The sequence below is a fragment of the Cucurbita maxima genome, unplaced genomic scaffold (assembly GCF_002738345.1).
Source record: "Cucurbita maxima cultivar Rimu unplaced genomic scaffold, Cmax_1.0 Cma_Scf00007, whole genome shotgun sequence".
NCBI lineage: Eukaryota > Viridiplantae > Streptophyta > Magnoliopsida > Cucurbitales > Cucurbitaceae > Cucurbita > Cucurbita maxima.
The window spans coordinates 1,584,940-1,608,906 of NW_019272023.1; the positions used below are offsets into that span (position 1 = coordinate 1,584,940).

Sequence of the window (23,967 nt, forward strand, 5' to 3'; positions counted from 1 at the left end):
AAAAAAAAAAAAAAAAAAAAAAAAAAAAAAAAAAAAAGGTATTCATGTTAAAACTAAAACATACATACTACTTATTGGGCCACAAAAGTAACAGCCTGGGCTCAAAATTGTAGTTGGGCTTTACCCAATCTAGCTCCACTCTATTAGAGCCGGCCCAATGTTAAATATTCAAATTATTTGAAAGGGAGGGAAGTGTGAGATTCCACATTGGTGACCCTATCAAACGCGTTTTAAAACTTTGAAGGAAATCTCAAAGAGAATAATATTTGCTAGCGATGGACTAATGCTTTATTTTGAAGTTTTTATGATTGAAACCATCATATTTTCATGTCATTTCCATGTCATTCTCAGTCACTTGTGTACTCTTTCTTTATTTGGATGTCACAATTATGCGGTCTAAAACATTCTCGTAGAACTTCATTGGTTGAAAGAGATATATATATATATATATATAGCAAGAAACAGAAGAAGAGTGGGTTTGAAAGACAGAGATGGGGGGGTATGGGGTTTGATAATGAAAGTATATATTAGATTGAAACAGTGTTTGGTTTGTGACCCCATCCTATCAATTTCACCCAATTATTATACAAAATGCAACACATTCAATCCAACACTTACACTAGAGATGAACAAAAGCTTTTTCATTTTTATATTTAAAAAAAAAATGAAAACGAAGTTGAATGATGCATATGTGTTGTTACCTAATTAATTTGAACACCCACTTCAAAGATATATTATATTATAAAATGAAGTTTAATGAAATGTGTGAAGAAGATACAAACAAATTTTGTCACCCACCTTCAAATCCATTATGTTATTAAAAAGAAGGAGAAATATGGGAATAAAGAGATTAGTTAGGTATGCCCAAGTTGTTTGTTTCATTGACTTTACAGCCCACCCCTCAATTATGGCTTCTCTCCTTCTGTTGGTATCTTCTACTACACCCCTTTTTCTACCTTTCAATTTCCCTCCTCTTCTTCTTTATTCCTTATTTGTGGAGCTTCCAACCGCCACGTTTCCCTCACGAAACAACGAGTGCCAACCATAATAGTTAGCCATGAAGAGGGGTGGACATCCAGTGGTGTACCAGCGAACAAGCTGGGTTCAAATTATAATAATTAAATAAGAATATTGTTTGGTTGCCGGGAAAATACAGCTGGAATTTAAAATCAACCCAATTCTAATCTGCCATCTGTCCCCAACCTTATCAACTACTAATTGCAATTATTGACTTGGAAAATCTAGTTTTAAGATTTTTAATTAATTCTTTTTTCTATTAAAAAAGAAAAGAAAAGAAATACATGACTAAAACATGGCGGACCAAGATAATTGGATAATTTAAAATGTTTTTATAAATATTTCTGAAAATCTTCCACAATCACTTTTATTTAATATATCAATCAATCACAGTCTACACGTTTAGAGTAACAAATTTTAATTTATGTCAAATGTTGGTAGCTTTACCCTACATTTGAAAAATCTTTTCTATCAATCCAAATATTTAAATAAATTGAGCGGGTGGTTTGAACAATTTGCATAAAATTCACCACTCAACTCAGTTTCTGTTTTTAAGTTGGGTCGAATGGTTCTTTTCTTAAAAAAAATTATAGTTATCTATAATTTTATATTAATAACTAAAATCTAATAAAGTTCAAATACAAGAAATTCATAAATAAAAAAATCAAATATTTTTAATTTTCATAATAACATTCAAAATAATGTAAGATTAACCCTATTTTCAGGTTAGTGAGATTGACTGAACTTTCTTTTATAGATATATATATATATATACCCTAAACTGTATACTAACTTTTTGTTGCTTAAACCATATATATAGAGAGAGAGAAATTTCAAATACTAAGAAACAAACATAAAAATGTGAAGCCCTCAACAGCAGACATTTTTATAGACGGATCATTAGACATTAAATGGGAAGGAACAAGAAGACCAAACACCAGACCAGACCATACCATATATTATTATTATATCAAACAACCATATGCTCACTCCACCCTTTCATCAATCTAAGTACATGAATCAATCATGTGCATTTTCCCCTCTTCTTTTTCCCTTCATTTTAATCCAAATTAAATTTAATTTGTCACGTTAACCAATTGAATTATTATAATATTTAATGAATTGAAGTATATTTAGATTAAATAAATAAATATTTTTTTAATATGTTTGTGTGAATTCATTTATGTAACGAATTCTGCATAAACCCTAGTGGGATTAGCTTGAAACAAGTCTACTAATATAGCCATTTCCAAAATTGAATAAAACAAAATAAGTATTTATTATTACTGTCCCCGACCGTAACTGCGTGAATTAAATTCCCACAAGATTCTGAAAATTTATACAAAAGACTCACAGTGGGCAATTGCCCTTGGCTGACGTCATCATCAAATCATGATACAATATTACCATGCACGCACACCCCCAAGCAATGAAGACGGCATGGAGTATATTGTTCTAAATATGTTTATTAAATAATATTTCTATTTTATAAAGTTCCATTCTTTTTTGTTACAATGATGACATCCTCTCCATCTTCGTCTGAATAATCACATCAACTATTATAGATTTTGACTGATTGTTTGGGAACTTATATATGCATACATCATTCATATAAAATGCTTTCTTTTTGGTATAAGTCACGCTTTGAATGTTACATTTGTATATTGATACACGCAAAGTTGATAATGTTTATTTTGACCATCTTCAATTTTATAATCTTTAATTTGGGGAAGTGAATATAATTATTATTTTACACGTACAACTATTGATATTATATCTAATTCAAAATCATAAGACTAAATATACATTAAATTGAAATAGGTATGGTAATATATTTAATACGTCCAAAAATTTGTATGAGAAGGGGAGAGATGTAAATAAAGAGAAAAGTGGGGGCAAAGGGGTAAAAAGAGGGAAGAAAAAGGTGGTAGAGGCGGGGCAGTTGGTCACGTGGTACAAGAAGCCGACACGTGGCAAATCATAGAACCGACAATGACAAGCGGGACATTATCCCGCATTAAACAAAAAGCAATTTTAGTTGCCCACACACCCATCTCTCTTTTCCTATTGGTTGCTTTCTTGACTTTTTTTACCTCCAAAAACACGTGGGACCCTCCTATTCGTGGAATTACACGCCTCAATCAAAGCGGAGAGAGAAAAATATAAGAATTCAAAAAAAAACGAAAGCTCCATTTCTGATTGGACTTTAGTTGGGCCCCACTTTTTGGGCGAATCTTCGTAAAATGCAAAAAATTTCGGGGCACAATTAAAAACTCACCCGTATGGTTGACGCGTGTACAGTGATTGGGTTCCCTGTGGGCTCCACTTTTCTTTCCAGTTTCTAGCGCCAAAAGTCCAAAACCCCCTCGACAGACCTCTAACGCAATTCTACCTGCCAAGTAGGATCAGATCCACACGTGGGTCCCACCCCTCTTTTCTAGCATTAGCGTGACGTGGCGGACCATGATTAAAATTTTTTCCCTTCCTTTATGAGAATATTAGTATGAAGTAATTGAATAATTATGTTATGTATTTATATAATTGGGAGAAAACGACGATTTTTTTTTTTTTAAATGCTACAAGAAATTTCAATTAAATCACAAATATAAAAGTGGAACTTTAGAAGAACAAAAAACAATTATAAAATTATGTAAACAATAATTATTAAAATATTTTCTCCTAAAATAATTAACTCATAGAGCATGTTTGGTAACGTTTTATTCCCGTTAATGTTTATTTATAAGAACCGCATGAAAATGTTTTGTGACTTCTTCGTCAATTATTTCTGATTTATTTACTTTTTTAACAAATATAAAATAAATAATAATTATAAATAAATCGGCATCAAATAATTTTAGATTATATACATCTTCTAATATAGGTAGAAAGCGGAAATTAAAAAGTAACCGTGTGACGTAAAAGCACTTTAAAAATAATAATTAAGGACTATTTGAATAAAGCAAATAGTATTTTCTTTTTCTTTTTTAAGAAAAAAAAATAGCCTAATATTGATAGCATTATACATGCTTGCTTTATATAGCTAATTTGATAGATTTTACATTAAATATTAATTTGTTTGTTTGCTAGACATTAATTGTAGACATAATTAAATTAGTGTTAATTAATCATGCGATTCACCTTCACATTCGTGCCCACATTACCTCTCGGTGGTCATTTCCACGTCATTCTTAAAATATATGAAACCAAATTAAAGATTCATTAATTAATGTCGGCTAATCAATTAAAATTAGGTTAAATTATAATTCTAAATCTTAAATTTAATCTTTTAAAAAAAATTAAATCAAAATTAGTCAAATAGAGGTGTAATTTTATATAATCTAATCCCTATTACTTGTATTTATTTATTTTAAAATCAATGGTTCATGATTGCGGGGTTGATTCTTTTAGCTAATATTTGAAAATCTTTACAAAAAATGATATCAAAGGACAATTTATGAGAATATAATAATATATATATAAAAAATTAAAATCACCCATCTTTTGAATCAATATGATTTGATAGACGAACAACCAACTTTATATACCTTAAAGAGTTAAATTTGATATAACTTTTTATAAAGTGACCATAAAAATTGCAACATTTAAAATACGAAATAATTAGTATGTTGATTATCTCCAACTCTAGAATGAAAAAAAAAAAAAGATCAATTTCTTAATTAATTTATTATTTTAATTCTATCCGGTGTGGTTTGCTTGGAGCAATTCCATGCCGGGTGACCCATTAGAAATTTTCGTAAGATGCATGCAAGTGAGAATAAAATACACTAGATTCGTGTTAATTTGTGGGAATACTTTTAAAAGTTGAGTAATGTGAGGAGTATATCGAGATCATCGGAGGGAGGTAAAATGGGTTTTGAGGTGTGGATATGAAAATGAGTAAAGGGGGTAAAAAATAAAGATTTGTAAAGGAAAAGAAAAGAAAGAATGAGGTAAAGAAGAGACAATATTAAATAAAGCAGGTGGGTATAAAATTGAAACACCCAGTCCAATTGTGATTCTAATAAAGTTACAACAAAGAAAGCATATAGCATTTTAATGATTGAATTGCTTTTATAATTGGAGAAATTCAATGAACTGGACTCCCACATCATCATCATATCACAAGCCATGCCATAACTTAAAAGCTCCAACTGCCCTCAAAACACTAAACCCTCTAAACTACCCCCTACAATATATACATATATATATATAGAACATAAAACCCAAATCATAAATAATTCCTCATTTAATTTCACAATAAAATAATTAAGTTTATGTCGACACGCAACTCAACTCGGTTACTCACTGACTTTCGAACCGAGTTGTGACATATATTCTTGATCAAAAGAAGACTTGTAGAGAATGAGTTCATGAGTTAGTAGATTGGATGATGAGTTTTGATGGCATCAAAAGGCATGGGGTCCAATCCCTCTTGACCTTCTCCTATCAATTTCATCCTTTTTTCTTCCTTTTTCTTTTTCTCGCTATCGTTTCAACTCCTAATGTTCGATAGAGATAGAGATGCCACATATTGTTTTTACAAAAATTGGAATAAGTTCTTAAGGAATAACGAATAATGGTATTATTAAATTACAATTTAATCTTTTAACAAGCATGAAACCCAAGTAAAGTGTTGAATATATAAATATATACTATGTTTTAAAGAGAGGTTGATGTGGGGGACAATAATATTGGTGTATGTACGGACATGAACATTAGATTTTAAGGACAGAAAATATGAATCAATAATTCGTTAATATGAAAGTGATGCAAGAAGAATAAGGGGTTTGGAGAGGAATGAGTTGAATCCTTGTCACTACCATGGTTAATCAACTCCAACCAATTGTTTATTCATCCATACCTTAATAATCATAATTAATTATTATAACATATCCATAATCTTCTCCTTCCTCTTTCATTAATCAAACTCTATCTCACATAAAGCGTTACAATTTCCAATTATATCTATCTATGACAACGACTATATTATATATTTCATTCATAAATTTGGATTTGATTAATGATATTAGGGTTAGGTGTATTTTGATATGTTTAAGTATTGAGTTAGTAGGGTTTTACTTTATTAAAGATGATTAGATGGTTTACAAATGGATAAAGTAATTAAATCTTGGGACAATAAATTCTACTTCCATAAGGTCAATATTTTCTTTTATTTTAATTTTTTTTTATGTGGGTGGGAAACAAAACAAACATTATAACTTACAAATATAGAAATAAATTTAAAATCATCAAATTATTGTTACCTGATAGATTGTATCTAGATTTATACATCTTATTACATCTTAATAACTCAAATACGATCATTAATAAAATTCCATTAATTATGTGAAAATTATATTTTTAAAATATCAATAATTTTTTTTCCCCCTAAGCATTAAAAGTGGGTGTTGTGGTGGTTGGCCCATTGTTTCTCTACAAGAAAATAATAATAATAATAAATACAAAAAAAGGAATAAAAAAAATGGAGATATTACGAAAAAGACAAGAAGATATTAAAGAAAGAAATGAAAGCAAAAGGGCCCTCCAAATAGAAAAATGAAAAAAAAAAAAAAAAAAAAACCCTAATTTGTGTTCTTCATCACCATGTTCTTCCTCTTTCTTTTTGTGTCTGCATTTTGTTTGTTAAAGAAATTAAAAACAAGCAGACATTTCCACCTCCTTCAGCTCTTCATTTCTTTATCTTACTTATATTAAAAACTAATATATGATATTTGTTGTAATAATTGAAAGCCATTATTAACTAAAAAGGAAAAAAAAAAGAAGATATTTTTCCTCTCCTTTTCATTTTTGATAATGAATCAGAAATGGGGTTGGGTGCATCAAAGTGATAGGAAAAGGTAGAGTCAAATCAGAACTTCCCCTTCTTCTTCTTCTTCTTAAAATTAAAACTGTATATAATGGATAATGAAGTGAAAAAAAAAGATATATATTGATTGATTGATTGCCCAATTCTGCTTCTTTTCTTGTGCGAGTGAGTTTATTTATCCTTTTTGAGTTCTGGGTTTTGGAAAGAATTATGGCTTTCCTTTCCCATATTGCAGACTCATCCATGAACCACACGTGCTTTCTCAGATTTCCCATTATACTTTCAGGTATTGATAAATTCTCTCTCTTCTCTCTCTTCTCTCTCTCTCTCTCTATATATATATATATATATGTGTGTGTGTGTGTGTGAAGAAGCTTCTGTTTGCAGCTTCGTTTGTTGTTCAGAAAAGTTGTTTCTTTTTTGGGGTATTGAAGGTTCTGAAGCAATCTCTTTCATGGCGGATTCTGTTGTTTTCTCTTCTTCTTTCCCTTTCTTTTTTGTTTTCCAAACAGTGTGTAAATATTTATTTGATTTAAATATATTATATTTATTGGTGTCGGCATAGAAACAAAAAGGAGAGAGAAAAATGAGTTTTGATTTCTTTTTGTGGTGATTTGAGTTAAATATGAATGGGGGATTGGATTGGATTGGATTGGATTGGATTGGATGGGATGTGAAGCTTAACTGATTAACGTACTCTCTTTTTCAGTGAACTAAATTCCCTACAAAAAGGATATCATATTTCTCTTCAAACGCTTCCCCTCTCCGCGATGGCGACCTACCTTCATGCCAATTCTGATCACTTCCAGTCACCTGATGCCGCCCTTCAAACCCTCGTTTTAAGGAACCCAACCTATGTCCAATTCTCCGACACTCCGCCGCCTCCTCCTCCTCCCTCGCACCCTAATCTCCTCTTCTTCAATTCCCCTGCCCCTGCCCCTGCCCCTGCTGCTCCTAATTCCTTCTCTACACAGCAATTCGTTGGAATCCCCACGTCCCAAGACAACAATTCCCATTCCTTGAACCCCCACCATGATATCTCCGCCTTCCACGGTTTTCTCCCCCGTGTTCAACCCAACATTTGGAACTCAATTGACCCTTCCACGGCGGCGCGTGATTCTTCACGCGCTCAGCAGGGCTTGTCGTTGAGTCTCTCTTCGCAACACCCTCCTGGTTTTGGGTCGAGAGATGTTCAATCGCATACTCAGCAGGCGGTTTCTGGCGAGGAGACTCTGCGGATCTCTGGTGGATCGTCTTCTTCAGCTTCTGGTGTCTCCAATGGCGTTGCTGGAATTCAGGGTGTTTTAATCAGCTCTAAGTATCTCAAGGCTGCGCAAGAACTTCTAGATGAGGTTGTCAATGTCACCCAAAACGAAATTAAAAACGAATCGTCTCCCAGAAAGGGAAACGGAAATCAAACTAAGATGAACGGAGATGCATCCGCTGCTACTGGAACTGCAGATGTTTCCTTAGAAGGTGAAGCCGATGGAAAACGCGCCGTCGAGCTCACCACCGCCGAGAGACAAGAAATTCAGATGAAGAAAGTAAAGCTTATTAGCATGCTTGATGAGGTACACAACAAAAAATCCCCCCCCAAAAAAAAAAAGAAAAAAAAGAATCCTTAATTTTTGTCTCTGTTTTCTTCAACTCTGTTCTTAATTTCAGGTGGAGCAGAGGTACAGACAGTACCACCACCAGATGCAGATAGTGATATCCACTTTCGATCAGGCGGCCGGCGCCGGGTCGGCGAGAACCTACACAGCCCTTGCCCTTCAAACGATCTCAAAGCAATTCCGCTGGTTAAAAGACGCCATCGCCGGCCAAATCCGAGCAGCCAGCAAGAGCTTGGGTGAAGAAGAATGCGTCGGAAAAAAAACGGAAGGTTCCCGGTTGAAATTCGTCGATCATCATCTCCGGCAACAGCGGGCTCTGCAACAATTGGGTATGATCCAACACAATGCTTGGAGACCCCAGAGAGGCTTACCGGAGCGCTCTGTTTCGATTCTTCGCGCTTGGCTTTTCGAACACTTCCTCCACCCGTAAGTTCCAATCTTTTTTTTTTTTTTTTTTTTTTTTGTTTTCTCTGAAATTCTCACAAAACCCATTTGAAAATTTCATCAGAATCTCAATTGGATTGTTCGAATTCGTTTCAGTTACCCTAAGGATTCGGATAAACACATGCTCGCTAAGCAAACAGGGCTCACCCGAAGCCAGGTCAGTTTGAAATTCCAATCAAAATTCTGAACCCAAAACCCATTGAATATTGTGTTTCAATCATCAAATTGAGCTCCACAAAATGCAGGTTTCGAATTGGTTCATAAACGCGAGAGTTCGGCTATGGAAGCCAATGGTGGAAGAGATGTACATGGAGGAAATCAAGGATCAAGAACAGAAGGGAGGTGGATCGACACCGGCGACGGTGGGGGAAAGAAACAACGAAGATTCAGTTTCAAAGTCCATGGAGACAGAAAGCCCCAATTCAAAACAAGAGAATTCCCCGAACCAAAACGTTCATCCTTCAGTTTCAATCTCAAATTCCTCCGGGGGAAATGTCCGAAACCCATCTGGGTTTACACTAATTGGAACCTCATCGGAGCTGGATGGAATCACTCAAAGAAGCGCCAAGAAACAGAGAGGCCCCGAAATCCTCCATTCCTCAGACAACAGCGTGGCGTTCATAAACATGGACATCAAACCCCGAGAAGAAGGAGGACAGAATCAACAGAATCAGAACCAAAATCACGATGTACCAATGAAATTCGACGAGGAGAGACAAAACAGAGATGGGTATTCATTTCTAGGCCAACCCCATTTCAACCTCGGCGGATTCGGGCAATACCCAATAGGGGAAATGGCGAGATTCGAGGCGGATGAGTTCACTCCAAGATTCTCCGGCAACAATGGCGTGTCTTTGACTCTAGGGCTTCCCCATTGCGAAAATCTGTCCCTAAACGCAGCAACCCACCAAAGGTTCCTCCCAAATCAGGGCATCCAATTAGGAAGACGAACAGAATTAGGAAAAGCCGCCGATTATTCCGCCATGAACGCCTCCACAACAGCTCATTCCTCCACCGCCTTTGAGACCATGAACATCCAAAATGGAAAACGGTTCGCCGCCCAGTTACTGCCAGACTTCGTGGCCTAAACCCAAAATTTCAAATTCACTCTGCAGATTGGGGGAAGAGATTGTTGAAAGGAACTATTGTAAAAAAAAAAAAGAAAAAAAAAAGAATTTAATAGTATAGTTTTTAGTTTTTGGTTTTACAGTTTTGAATAGAATCATAAATTGCAGTCAGTGGGTTAATTAGACATTAGGGTATATGAGTATATATATTTTTGGGGATTCTATATTTGTTTTTTTCAATGGGTTTGATTAGATGAGTAATGTATAATGATTATATAATGTATAATATAGTATAAATATATGAATATTGATTTAAAATATTTATTTGTGTATTGTGTTTAATTATATATATATATATATATATATAAGCATAAATCAAAAAATGGAAGAAGAAATTGAAGTCCCCCACTACTTCCTCTGCCCCTTCTCCCTCCAAATCATGAAGGACCCTCGCACCCTCCCCGCCGGCATCACCTACGACCGTCAATCCATCCAAACCTGGCTCTTCTCCGCCAACAATTCCTCCTGCCCCGTCATCAACCTCCCCATCTCCGACTCCAATTACGGCGATTTCCTCACCCCCAACCACACCCTCTGCCGTCTAATCCAAGCCTGGTGCACTTTAAACTCCTCTCACGGCGTCCAACGCTTCCCCACTCCCAAGTCCCAAATCCTCCACCTCATTTCCACCGCCAACAAGTCCCTTATCCCCTCCGACCGCCGCTGCGTAGAATCCGCCGGCGCCCCTGAGTTCTTAGCCTCTGTCGTCGTCGATACCAACTCCGACCACGACTCCACCGCCTGCCAAGAAGCCCTCTCCACTCTCCACAACCTCCGCCTCTCCGATTCTACATTCTTTGACCAATGTCATGAAACAGAACACCCACGAGTCGTCCCGAGCGTATGCGGTCTTGATTTTGAAATCCATGGTCGAAATTGCCGACCCAATTGAACTAAACTTCATGACATCCGATTTTTTCGTGCAAATTGTTGAGATTTTGAAGGATTGGAAATCCCATCAGAGCTTCAAAGCAGCATTGGGGATTTTAATTGCTGCGAGTCCGTGGGGTAGAAACAGAGTAAAGGCGGTGGAGGCCGGTGGGGTTGGGGTTCTGGTAGAGATTCTACTGGCAGCGCCGGAGAGAAGAGTCTGAGAGATGGCGCTGACAGCGCTGGATTTTCTCTGTGGGAGTGCGGATGGCAGGGCGGCACTGCTGGCACACGGCGGAGGGATGGCGGTAGTTTCGAAGAAGATGAAGGAGAAGGCCAGAGAGATTCTGAGGATGCACCCTCGTGTGTGGAACAACTCGCCCTGCATTCCTTCCAAATTGGCTTCTTCATATCCTCCAAATTAAGGAATTGAAACCCCTAAACCCCATCATTTTCTTCGTGCGTATATAATTCATCCACTAATTAATTGCTTAAGCTATCCCATAAATTCAAGCATAAATCCAATTTCATCCATTCATTTTAAGATTTTTGCATGTTGTTTTGCTATTCATTAATAATTTCTTGTGAAGTTTAAAACATTTGGAGACCATTTCAAATGGAATGACTATATAATTATGTTCGACTAGTTTGGTCCACAAAGGTAGTCTATAAATTCAAACCATTTGGTCTCAAACTTCAAACGTCTTAGCTAAAATTGAAATGGATCAAAGATGGAAGATTGAAAGTACACCGAACTTTTGGTGGGACATAAGACTCCCATTCAAAAATTTGAAATCTATCTATATTCGTATCAATATCATTATTTCTTACACCTTATTCTTAATAAGACACAGATATATTTTCGAATAGTAGAACCACTTATGTCTATTAGCTCGTGGGCTAGCTATCTAGGTCCTAGGCCCTACTAGGCTTTGGGCATACGACATTGGGAGCTGGTCGACTCAACATAGGACCAGGGACCAAAGCCAAGGCTACCCAACTTAAGGATTGGTCAATCTTGATCAAAGTAATTTGTCCGTGCATGGATTTGAGGTTAATATATATGGACATTGAAGTTTGATTGTTGGGGTTGTGAGTAAGAACATAAAGATTCAAGACACAGCCATGTCTATTTGATGTTTGCACTAAATATTTATTCCATAAGCAAAGATGGGATAATGTAATCTTTTTTTGTATACATGAACCAAGTACAATAAGTCTCTCTCTCTCTCACACACACACACACACACACATATATATATATATATATGGATGGAAGTTCATACACAAAAATACTTTGGAAAAAATATGATAGATTATTATGTATATGTATATTTGTTAAGCCCTCGAGAATGTTTCATAATTTGATAAATCAATAGGGCTCCAATTACCACCAAGCAAAGTTGGGTCTTCAGTTTCCATTCCAAACACTTCCACTCGTGTTGGTTGCAAATGATGATGACGACGATTCACCATTATCATAGGGTTTGCCCAACCTCCCACCATCTCCTCCCCGGGTAACGGCGGCAATTGAAGCTCACGCGCCGCCACTTCAATGTTATCCACTTGATTATCACTATTCTCCTCTAACCCAAAGCAACCGGCCACTTGATACTCATTGCCTCCCAACCCACATTCCTGCATGGAAAACGCACACAAATTGCCACTCTCACCGGCTGCATTCGACGTGGTGCTATCCGCCGGGATAGTCCCGGGCGTTGTCAGCTTCTGGTTCACAAAATTGGCGTAGACGACCGCCAAATCGATGACGGGCGACACGTCTGAATCATGGAGACGGTGATTGTGGTGGAGGGAGCTGGTACCATTGCTGTGGTGAAATTTAGGGTTTGAGGGAGATGGAGATAGTGTTAAGGGCTTGGCTGGTCGTCGGTGCCTCCGACAGCCACCACCGATGGGGACGTTACGGAGGGAACCGCCTTTGGTCCAGTAGCGTCGACAGCCTTTGCAGAAGTAGCGAGGTTGGGTGAGGCTGTAATTGTTGTAATAACAAAACTTAGTGTTGGAAGAGCCACATCTTGGACAATTGGGTGATATTTCCACCATTGGCTTCCATCCCCTATCCATTTCCAATGGGGATTTTAAGAGAAAACCCAGATGGGGATTGGCATTTAACAAAGCTTTATAAATTTCTCTCTAAAAAAGATGAAATTTTTGTGATGGGGTTTTGAAGAAGACACCTTGGCAATGTGTTTTCTCAAGGAGCACATGAGGAAACAGGAGGGATTATGCCACTCACCCGAAGCCTAAGACGACGTGTCGGTGTTTTGCTTACGTGGCAAAAGAGGATTGGTGGGTAGGAGGGTAAATGGGGAAGCAAAAGCCTCGAGAAAACCTTCGTTTAGGGTTTGCTTTATGTTATCAAGAGAAGGCCACATGGTTTGTTTTTTTTTTTTTTCTTTTTTTCTTTTTTAATCAAATTGAGGAATTAGGCAATCCAATCCCTTGAGATTCTAAAACATTTTCTGAATTATGATTTTGCGAATCATACATTATTTTATTATGTTTTAGAATATGGTTTCCCGACCTTATAAATAATTACCATGTTCTTAGTTTTTCAACCTTATAATTTTAAAATGTGTATTTTAGCTATTGCATCATAGAACAATTCAAATTTCGGGATAAGATGATATCAGTGGATCATACCCTTGTGTGTGGTGGGTAGTTCTTTTATTTTTTATTTTTACAAAATAATAGAAATTTTTTTAGTATTATGGTAATATGCAAAAAGTTTCATACCACTTCAATTTATTAGCCGTTGTAAAATAAAAGTTTAAGAATAGCATGAAAGTCATGAATGAAATAAAATAACGTTTCATACTACCTCTGTTTATTGTATATCATAAAATGTACTATCGTTGTGGTAAAAAAAATAATTCAAAGAAAACGTAATCAGAAAAAAGAGTTATGAGGTGTAATAACCCAGACTCAAGATTCAGAATCTGGATTCGACACATGTTGACCACCACATGGTCATGTTATTTACTCCTCACTTTTTAAGAGTAAAGACTATCTCTCACAGATCAACACAAATCATTCTAGCATACTTTGTTCCTACTCACATGCATCCTAGCATCCTAGAATTGTTTTAAGGAAGGTGTACATTGTTGGCACGAGTAGTAACTTTTCACTCTCATTTGGATATGATCTCGATTCATTCATATACCCCTCATTTATTCGAGCGTCGTGTGAAAAAAAATTAATTGGTAAGAAATGTGTGCTAAGGATAGGTGCTAATTCCATTGATTGATTCTATATGATAATAAAATTTGTAACGTAAACACATCAAATAGGATAATTAATAAAGAAAGAAAGGATCTCTTGGATCATGGGCTTCTCGGATCACGCAAAATGGAGACTATTGATATTTAATTCCAGCTCGTGCACCCAATAATATTGCAACACGTAATCCAGGGAAAAAGAATCAGCATAAACCTAATATATGTGCATTGAGACTAAAGAAGACTATGAATCTGATTTTTTAGTACAATGTCCTTTTTCATCCCTAAAGGTAAACATTATGTTCTTTAATATCCTTAAATATAACAAATAAATGTTTTAATTTTGTACTTTAAGATTATAAAACTGAACCAAATCCATACATAATAGTGCAATGAAATTAAATAATAAAACGTTAAAGGAAAGTCTTAAAATTTGATTTCAATGGGTATCATGAATACTAATTTTTGGAGATCCTTAAATGATTTCCAAATGATATTTCTATTGGAATCTTTCAAAGATAATGCATACCAATACCAATAGTAATACCACGTGGGCATATGATCATATTTAACTACGTCTAAAATCAATTTTGAATAAACCAAAAGACCAGTGATAGTAGCACTAGGAAACGAAAATAGGGTAAAATTCATGAATTAAACAAAAGAATTGTTCGTAGTTACATAAAAGACTGATGGATAATGATAATACATAATTGTTATTTACTACAAAACTCATTGGTAATGGTACATACAGGCCACTCTTCTTTTCTTCTCCTCTTCTCTTCTCTTCTCTTATCTTCTTGGGCAGGCTAATCAAGACTCAGCGCCGCTATAAAGTACAAAGGAGGCGTCCCCTCTATTCTACAATCGTAGGCTACTATCGTTGACCCAGTCTCTCCTGTTACCAAGAAAAGAATCAAAGATTTAGCCATCAGAATCACCACCTATCACTAACCTTTTTTCAGGTCTTAGTTCATTAACATTTTTAGTTTTTAAGTTTTTGAAATGCTATAGTTTTCACTTTCTTTACGAAACGTTTGAAAATATTGGTGGTATGTGGAAGACAAAATCAATTTAAGGTAGAAATAGTGTTTATAAGCTTAATTTTCAAAAACCAACACAATAGAAACCTCTGTAATTTACTTTCTACAGCCACAGCATAAATTCAAGGAGCGAAAATATATAGATGTATGTATATGTCACCGTCAACTTTCTTCAAATATTTGTGCATGCCAATCTCAGACATTTGTTCAACCTATCATTTTGCATAATGGAGGCATTGAATTACCTGAAGCATCTGCATCAACTTAGGGTGCTGTTCCAAAAGCTGACACAGTTTTTCCCGATCACTCAACAATGACTGCGTTGGAAAAGAAAGGGTTCACTAATTTCAATGGAAAGGAGAGAACTCATTGAAGAAGTTTAGATGAGAAGTAACAAAATTAGTTACCTGAATGGCTTCTGGAGACTTGAAGTACTCATGCAATGACATTGCTGAATCCTGCTGTTGCTGGGATGTGGTTGCAGCATCCCCAGGCTGATGTATAGCTTGATGTTGAGGATGTTCAAATTGTTGCTGAGGTGGAGCATGTGATAACCCTACTGGTTGTGATTGATAGAATTGAGGAGAAACTCTTGGCTGTTGTAGCATTTGTAATTGATGCATTTGCATTTGAACCGAACCTTGCATTGATACCACCTGTTCTGGTTGTTGTGAAGCTATGATGGGTGGCCTAAGATGCTGAGGGGGCGGCTGAGGAGGTCGAGGAAGCTGTGGAGGTTGCAGGGGCTGTAACTGAGGCAGAGAATGCATTGAAGGCATGGAAGATGGAGGAATAGCTAAATTCGGCAAAATACTTGACGAGCTTTCATTCTGTTGCTGAGTTGAAATGCCCCCATAGAGATTTACAGGCATAGAAGGCCTACTAAAGACCAAGTGTGGAAGTGCCGGGAGAGAATTAGAAGCTAGCATGACCCCAGAAGCAGATACTCCACCTAAACGTGTGTCTGTTGAACTTGCAGTAGGGTTCTGAGGAACCTCTGTCATCCCAACATTCTCCATGTTGTAAGCTGGCGTGCTTGGAAGTGGAATTTTACTTGATGATAAATTATGTGGGCTGGACGAAAGAAGTGGTGGTGTTGGAGGAAGGGGTGGGGGTGGCCTGACAGATCCACTGGAAAATGATGTTGAACTATTGTATCCAGATGGATAATCCGAGGGGCCCTGCAAAAGCAAAATAAAGAAATAAGTTGCAGACAATGACAACCAGCAGAGAAATATGCTGCCGAAGATTCAACTAGACGTTGTTTCTTACATGGAACGTCGTTGAATATCTTTGTTGAGTGTCTGTTACAAAGTTGGAAAATGGGGAAGACTGACTGGAAGGCAGATCAGATGGTTGAGATATTGCAGATGTAACTGTTGGTGGTGGAGGCACTGGAGGTAGTGGGGGTTGACTTGGAAAAAACCTCTGCTCATAGAACCCTTGAGATCCTATGGATGGTGGTCCACTGCCAAGATGCTGAGGACTATTTTTGAATAAGTAATTCTGTGTATTTACCCTAGGCTCAGCTACGAACTTTGAAGGTGGCGTGGTTGCATTGTTATATGAAGAGTTAACTGTAGCGGAAGTGTCAACCCCGCCACCTGCACTTCTAACAGGAATAGCATTCTTCCCATCATCGGGATGCTCAAAGTACTTCTTACCCGAGGACACACTGGATTCACGAGCCAACGGAAATTGTGGACGTGAAACAGACATCCTAGAAGAAAATTCACTTTGAGTGTTTTCATCGACATTAGACACGGCCGGCCCACCCATGGGAGAAAACTGGCTCGTATCATTACAATTACTTTCTGTCTCTTCAACAATTGAACGAGGAGAACCTTGTTCAACCAACATGGGATCAGATTGCTGTAGAGTATTATCCAGGTGAGGAAAGGGTAATTTGTCATCAGGATCTGAGTCCTCACCATCAAATACAATATCAATCCCCTGAAGATCATCATCAAGGTCAGTCTTTAATTGCTTAGGTTTGCTTAACTTCTCCAAATCCGTGTCATTTGCAGGAACCCCACCCTTCACTTGTGATGCAGCCTCCCCAACCACAGCTACAACAGGATTCTGGCGTTCCCTTTGCCTGGCCATAAACTCATCCACATGTATCGATGGAGGTCTCCCACTGGAAGATCCTACCCGTTGAATGGAAATTACATTAGAATTAATAGCCCCATCAACATTTCGTTCTCTCGCAACATAATCATCAACATGCATGGAAGGAGGCCTGCTGGTATTTGGTTTTCGCTGCCGAAAGGTATCTCTACGTGATGGAAGTGAAGGGGTGGTAGATATCCCTGGTCCACGTGCAAATGTGTTCTGAGAAGAGATTTCAGCTGGGGAGTTCTCTCCTCTAGCACGCCTAGCCTGCCCATCCATTGTTGACATTTTTCTTTTTGCAGGAACAGCATTAAGTCTGTAGGGTAATATTTCTGGACATTCCCACATAAATTTGTCCCCAAGACCTAGAAGAAGATTGTCCTCTACACTTCCTATGCTGTCATCACCAAGCTGGGAAAGCTTCAGAGAATCTAATATGTTACTTGGTATCAAGGGAGCGTCCTCGTGTAGAGTAATATCTTCAACATTAACTGAACCAATAGGCTTCTCTAACAATACTAATAGTGATTCTGCAGTCTCTAAAATCTGCAATTCATGCCAAGATCGTGAACTTTAACTTTAATTTCAGAGGAAAATAAAGTGTGATTCCAAATATTTTATACCTGATTTATAGAAGCCGGAATGTTGGAATCTTCTGGATAATCACCAAGTCCCAATTTTAATTTAAAAACATCAATCATTTCTTGTATATAACCTATAACATCTTTGGGAGAAGAATCATTTACGCCTTCTACAGCATCAGGAAGGCCATAGAGAAATTTCACTTCTCCAATCCTGTCCAAGACCAAACTACACAACAGAAAACGGTAAGCTTACCAATTGCATCCGCCAAACACAAAAATTTCCTCAAAAAGGGATAATTGGTTTCCAAAAAATAATCGCATTTATTTAAATTTGAAACATAAGTTAACATTTTCAAGGCTGGTAAAGAGATCCACCATCTACAAAGATAACCTTGAAGGAAAAAAGAGATGTTCTGTTCTTTACTTTCAGGGCGTAAAACAATTTTTCATGGAATTCCAACGACACCATTTGGTCCTCTAAACCCACCACTACCAATTCTTAGAAAAGTGAGCCAGCACCTCAAAGACGAGATACATTCATTTTCTCTGATACAAGGAAGGAATTACAGTGTAATAATTCTTAAGCAGGAGATTTCTAGTACTATGGACAATTACTACAAGGTCATAAAATAAAGATAAACGTGAGAATCATAAAATATATTGAGACAATCAGCGTACATGACTTCCACTTATACACACCAACAAATAGATCAAGAAGAAATCTAACCTTGACCCATCCAAGCAGAAGCTTAATGATCCTGAAGATAGTGCATCAACTGCCTGAATTGCATAGGTCGGTATATAATCATTTGAATCAATTGATATTAATAACTTTTTCCAGCAACAGAGCAGAGGAGGATTCATCCTCCAACTTGATACATTAAAAGAACAGTCACTACCCTTTTTATGTCCTTGAGATTCCCGCTCGTCAACATTATGAATATCAATCAAAATAGATGCTAAAGCAGTTTGCCCTTCACTACAAGATCCCAAAGCTCTGAATGCTGCAAGACAAGCAACTAATTCTTTTCCAACAGGCAGGACCTATGAATCAAGACATGCTAATTAATCAAAAAGAAAAAGTAGGAAACTTCATTCTCCTACATGATGTAGCTTTTGATAACACGAGAAGACATGGGCAGTCAATCAACAAGAAGCACTTTATCAAATAAGATGAAATTCTCGTTCATATTTGAGGACTGGTATCTAAAATATTAACATTTATTTAAAACCACGCTTTCATCCATACAAATGAACGATATACAATGGCATACAAAAAAACCAAACCCAAAAGAAAAGGAATGGGTCTGACACTAACAACATAAACAGACTCCAATTTAAAAGAACAAGAGTAAGTTCATTATTACATAACCGACGCCCATAAGGAGGCATCAAATCACCATTTCCCAAACATCATCACTTGTTCTCTTAATGTCTCTAAAAATGTTATTATTCCTCACGCTCCAAATGTCCCAGAAAATAGCAAAAAGATTCCCAACTCAAAAAATAGTGAGCAAATTGTCAGTCCCAAAAGAGATGATCAAGATCCTCCTCATGCTTTCTACATAGAATGCACCATTGTGGGAACAAAACTAGGGAAAAGTATCTTTGAATGCGATCCAAGGTGTTATACTCTCCCATATAAAATTTACCACGCAAAAATCTTGTATTTTTTTGAAATTTCAATCTTCCCGATAGAGACAAAAATATGGTCAACGAGGAGAGGGGGAAAGAAAATAGAATATGAAAGAAGGAATGATAAGAGAAACTCTTGGATGGATCCAGGGCTCAAAACCTAACATTCATTATCCTTGGACCAAAAAATTTTATTGAACAAGAGAGAAGATCTGCCACATCTACCACCTCTCTATCCATCGAAGGTCTTTTTGGAAACCCAAAGAGGAGGAAGAAGGATCTGAGGAAGGTAGCACAAAAGCTATCAGATATAGTCACTTTCCAGATAGACAGTACAACTGCAGAAAAGAAGTACAAAGAGGCTCCTCCCCTCTATTATAAAATCAAAGGACTAATACTTCAAATATAGTATATACAAGAGGGTTATAAATAAGCCTTTCAACTGAGGCAAATAGATTTTAAAGGTAGTTATAGAAAACCTAAACAAACATAAGACAACAAGAAATAGCAAACAGAACACGTGATCTTTAGTATCCAATAGTAACAGTTGACAACAAAAAGAAATAAACCCAAGCCTTGGTTGACACAAGGGTATTTTACCATTTGATAACAATTATGAACATGAAAAATAGGTCATGGTAAGATTGAATCCATCATATATATCGAAATTCAGAAGCTCTCATCATGAACAAAACGAAGCCTATGATTAAATTACTGCAGGAACAAGAATTTACCTGACAGAACAGTAGAATACAGTGTAGAATCAATGAATAATCTTCTGCACTTAATGATCCAAAATGATGCCTATAACCAAATAAAATCAGCATATACGTTATTGTGAATTTGCCTTAGAAAGAAGTAAAATAAACAATGTATTAAATTAGCATACAAACAATTTACTTACAGATTGTGTTTTCTAATGTGCTTAAGAGATGTCATAGAGTAGCAAAGTAGTGAGAACGACTTGAAAACAGGGAGACACCAGTTGTGAAAAGAAAAGCCACATTTGGCAGAAAATCTGCACCCAGGAACCAGCTTTTCATCCGTATCTAAGTCATCCAAACATCTATGTGATACTTCAATTAGCAACTGGATAGCACCCTCATTCAACAATAGAGCCTGACCAAGAATTAGTAAACGTAAGAAAACCTTTAACTGATATTGAAACCCTTTTATCTCAAAAGAGCGAGAAAGTTACACCACTTGGGAAAACTGTATTACCTTGGCACGAGGATGCTCTAATAAGCTTGCAAAAAAGTCAAGGTACCTACATATCTGCAAAGAAAATGACATGGACATGGTGCACATTTAACAGGGTGAACAATTAGAAAATTTGACTTTAAAAAAATCAAGATACCAAGATAAGATACATTGATTTTCAATAATCATTCAAACTAAGTAACACAGTAACAAAAACGCACTCACTTAACAGAATCACACTGACGCATAAAAGATAGGATATGGTCACATAAAAGTACAGAGAAAAATTGTTGCTAAAACATTTGGGCATAGTTTTATTAAGATATTCAATTTTTAAACTTCTGAATTAAGAAAAGAACTTTGTTTAAGACAAGAAAGTTCATAAATATAATATAACAAATAGCTAATTGATGTACGGCTTATAAAAGCAATTCATAAATTCAGAATCAAATCACAAGCCTAACCCGACAAAGTTCAATTTATTATGCAATTTATGATATTCAAATGTTTTTCAGTATCTAATTCTGAGTTGCATCGATAAAGCTCATTTTGATCAACAATGTGTTAGGAAGTATTCTACGCATGCATGCATATGCATATGATTGTTTAATATCTGAAATTGCATGTGTAAGGATATACATATTTGTGTGTGTGTTGTGTGCGCGATGCTAACCATCTCGTTTAATAAATATATAACATGTGCCCAACAAGTGCAGCAGTGTCCAATATATGTTTCAAACAAGCAGGTTAAAAACTAAAGTGCATACATCTGCATCAATGAATCTAAATGCAAATATGGATGAAAGACTCATGGAATTATAGAAGTATTTACCTTGTAAGCATCTATGTCTGAAAGAGAAGACAAGTCAGAAACCCGAGCACGGATCCACAAAAATATTGGTCGTAGAAGAAAAGAAGCACTGTCAGCTTTGTGACAACAAAGGCGAATTATAAATATCCGAAGCATATCTTGGATGACCACCAATGTCTGTTGAAATGAAACAGAAGTAATAATCAAGAGAACATTTCCAGAACATATACACAAAAAAATGAACTTGATATACGAAAGAAACCACTCACCGAAATGGCATAATGTTGGACAACTTGGGAAATCTTCTCAAGCTGTAGCGACAGTTGACTCAACAGTTTCTCTTGATGGCCGGACTCCAAATACCAATTGATCTCATCCTCCATTTGAGGTCCCAATAGTGTCCTGATGCCAAGTTTTTTAACGGCACTCAACAAAGGCATACCATTCTTCCAAAGCCAGATTCCTTCATCAGGAAATAAATCGTTCTAGCACCATAACAATGATAGTTCAAGAGTTAAGATAAATTAAAAGCTGCAAATGGGCATTTAAAATATTGATGCAAACAAAAAGCTTCTTTCTTGCATAAAAAAACAAGAAAAAAAATCTTTATGCTAGAAGTTCATAATTTTGATAGCACCAGCATACGTATCAGTCAATATCCAGGCAAGAGCTTTCATTTTTCCTCTGTAGATCACTTGTTTATAATTGATGATGCAACATAGCTCTATATCAATTTTTATAATTGAATAAGTTATAATAATGATAGTTTCTCTTTTTACCCTTGTATTCAAAATCTTCGAACCTTTTGTGTTCTAAAATCCTTGAGAGAATTTTCTGGAGAGGAGCGAGCTTGAAGGGTCCGGGAACCCATTTGGTGGAATTTTGCATCCCTTTTATTCAAAACAATAATTTTGAGACAGGTTAAGATTTTTTGCATTCTTTGAAAGTCTTTTCAATGAATTCAGAGTATTCTTTCTTTTACCACTTCCAATACAATTAATTTTTTTAATCATTATTACTATTTTTTCCTTACATATTCCTTTTGTTTTCTTCTCTCTCTCTTTTTTTCGGGTTAAAATGAAAAATATGCCTATCTCATAGTTATATTAAACAAAAGAAAAGAAAAGAAAAGAAAAATATTCCGCAGGCATACAAGTTGAAGCATTGGAAGATTTAATTCCACTAAAAAGTACACATAACTACCACGTTCACTCTTAAAGGGGATTGATATCAACCAAGGACATAGCAGTTACCTACTTTTTGACATTCAAAGGCTACACTGCTCACTAATGTACTAGCAAGCATAAAAAAGCACTCCATAAAATATTGATTTGTATCAGCCATTTAAAAATGCTACTTCTATGGATAAAAATACATTCTTTAGGAATCTCAAGGCTTGCGTACCAGGAGACAGAGCAAGCTGCAAGTTTCTTTTGGGCCCAAAGCCTGTAAGGAGGTAGCTTGGACAGTATCAAGGAGCGAGCTGAAAAGACCAGGAGACCAGCCATATACAGGCCAACAAGCAAGTACAGACACCAGAAGATGGCAGACAGCTCCAAAACCAAGTGCAGAATTTGGAAACGAAGTGGATAAATCAAAAGCACATGCAGCTAGTTTTGGACTGCAATCACAAAGGGTCAATCATGAGTGGAAAACTTGAGCTGTCCTGCAATAAAAATTCTTTCATACCTTACTTCTCGATGCAATCTTACAAGAGCATTCATTAATTTTGAATTCCTATGCTCCTCTTTAGCAACCTACATATAATTGCAAATGAAAAGGATAAATTATAATGAAACAGGATAAACAATAGGGAATAACAAGGCATTAAAATGCTTGGTATATTCATCAAAACTATCAATTACTTCCAAAATCATCAGAAGTCAAATAACTAAAATACACTATGGTATTTGGCCCAGGGAGGTTCTTAAAAATATCGAGGTTCAGATAGCTGTTTCATAGATGGGAAACATTAAGAGGTTGTTGGAAAATTATTCTGAAAATTTGTAGGCTATTTTTGCAGATGAGCCTTTATTCTGACTCAGAAAAACACAAGAGGTCTATCTATTTAGACACACACATGTAAGTAAACAGTATTCCTAATGTAAAATAGTAATAATAACAATAAGACGTACATATCAATCAACTATCCTAACTATGAAAATAAATAAAAACAAAAACCAAATACCAAGTACCAAGTTACTCATTAATTGTAAAGAACTCTGAAATTCTGGTTACACATTAAACAACCTGCAGAGTTTGCAAGAGATGGAGAAGCAGCACCAAGCAAGGAAGCAAAAGATTGACCAGGCTTTGCTCTCGATTACGTTCCAAAAGTAAATCTGATGTAGAATTGCATTCTGTGCCCTCATCAACTAGATAATCTGTTCAAAAATACATTCAGTCACACACCAAAAGGGAAAAAAAAAAAAAAAAAAAAAA

At 36.2% G+C, this 23,967-nt stretch overlaps 3 protein-coding genes and 1 pseudogene across 4 annotated transcripts in view; 2 read left to right on the forward strand and 2 right to left on the reverse strand.

Moving 5' to 3' along the window:
- Nucleotides 1-6,967: 6,967 nt before the first annotated feature.
- Nucleotides 6,968-10,073, forward strand: LOC111481589 (BEL1-like homeodomain protein 1). Of its 2 annotated transcripts, none has more exons than XM_023127101.1 (5): nucleotides 6,968-7,130; nucleotides 7,554-8,415; nucleotides 8,510-8,883; nucleotides 8,998-9,058; nucleotides 9,147-10,073. In XM_023127101.1, the coding sequence occupies exons 2-5, from the start codon at nucleotides 7,615-7,617 to the stop codon at nucleotides 9,987-9,989; spliced, it is 2,079 nt and encodes a 692-aa protein (XP_022982869.1). In that variant the 5' UTR covers nucleotides 6,968-7,130; nucleotides 7,554-7,614; the 3' UTR covers nucleotides 9,990-10,073. The 2 variants fall into 2 exon arrangements, with proteins under 2 accessions (XP_022982869.1, XP_022982870.1); XM_023127102.1 differs by lacking the exon at nucleotides 6,968-7,130 and adding an exon at nucleotides 7,187-7,278.
- Nucleotides 10,074-10,316: 243 nt separating this feature from the next.
- Nucleotides 10,317-11,371, forward strand: LOC111481695 (annotated as a pseudogene).
- Nucleotides 11,372-12,123: 752 nt separating this feature from the next.
- Nucleotides 12,124-12,967, reverse strand: LOC111481739 (dof zinc finger protein DOF3.5-like). Its single transcript, XM_023127319.1, has one exon. The coding sequence runs from the start codon at nucleotides 12,960-12,962 to the stop codon at nucleotides 12,237-12,239; it is 726 nt and encodes a 241-aa protein (XP_022983087.1). The 5' UTR covers nucleotides 12,963-12,967; the 3' UTR covers nucleotides 12,124-12,236.
- Nucleotides 12,968-14,764: 1,797 nt separating this feature from the next.
- The window catches only part of LOC111481554, a 19,216-nt gene continuing 10,013 nt past the window's right edge, over nucleotides 14,765-23,967 (reverse strand). Inside the window, exons 15-28 of the mRNA XM_023127032.1 lie at nucleotides 23,776-23,909; nucleotides 23,215-23,282; nucleotides 22,930-23,146; nucleotides 21,795-22,010; nucleotides 21,547-21,702; nucleotides 20,736-20,789; nucleotides 20,419-20,633; nucleotides 20,249-20,318; nucleotides 18,607-18,923; nucleotides 17,919-18,105; nucleotides 16,453-17,841; nucleotides 15,588-16,361; nucleotides 15,426-15,497; nucleotides 14,765-15,035 (exon numbers count right to left, since the gene is read on the reverse strand). Of these exons, the coding sequence (XP_022982800.1) occupies nucleotides 15,015-15,035; nucleotides 15,426-15,497; nucleotides 15,588-16,361; nucleotides 16,453-17,841; nucleotides 17,919-18,105; nucleotides 18,607-18,923; nucleotides 20,249-20,318; nucleotides 20,419-20,633; nucleotides 20,736-20,789; nucleotides 21,547-21,702; nucleotides 21,795-22,010; nucleotides 22,930-23,146; nucleotides 23,215-23,282; nucleotides 23,776-23,909 (3,890 nt within the window). The 3' untranslated portion in view covers nucleotides 14,765-15,014. The remainder of the gene's footprint in view (nucleotides 15,036-15,425; nucleotides 15,498-15,587; nucleotides 16,362-16,452; nucleotides 17,842-17,918; nucleotides 18,106-18,606; nucleotides 18,924-20,248; nucleotides 20,319-20,418; nucleotides 20,634-20,735; nucleotides 20,790-21,546; nucleotides 21,703-21,794; nucleotides 22,011-22,929; nucleotides 23,147-23,214; nucleotides 23,283-23,775; nucleotides 23,910-23,967) is intronic.

Bases quoted from the DNA above. Each gene is read 5' to 3' on its own strand.
- LOC111481589 (XM_023127101.1), top strand. From the start codon at position 7,615: ATGGCGACCTACCTTCATGCCAATTCTGATCACTTCCAGTCACCTGAT. The intron at 8,884-8,997 runs GTAAGTTCCAAT...AATTCGTTTCAG, and splicing joins TTCGAACACTTCCTCCACCC to TTACCCTAAGGATTCGGATA. The intron at 9,059-9,146 runs GTCAGTTTGAAA...CACAAAATGCAG, and splicing joins CAGGGCTCACCCGAAGCCAG to GTTTCGAATTGGTTCATAAA.
- LOC111481739 (XM_023127319.1), bottom strand. From the start codon at position 12,962: ATGGTGGAAATATCACCCAATTGTCCAAGATGTGGCTCTTCCAACACT.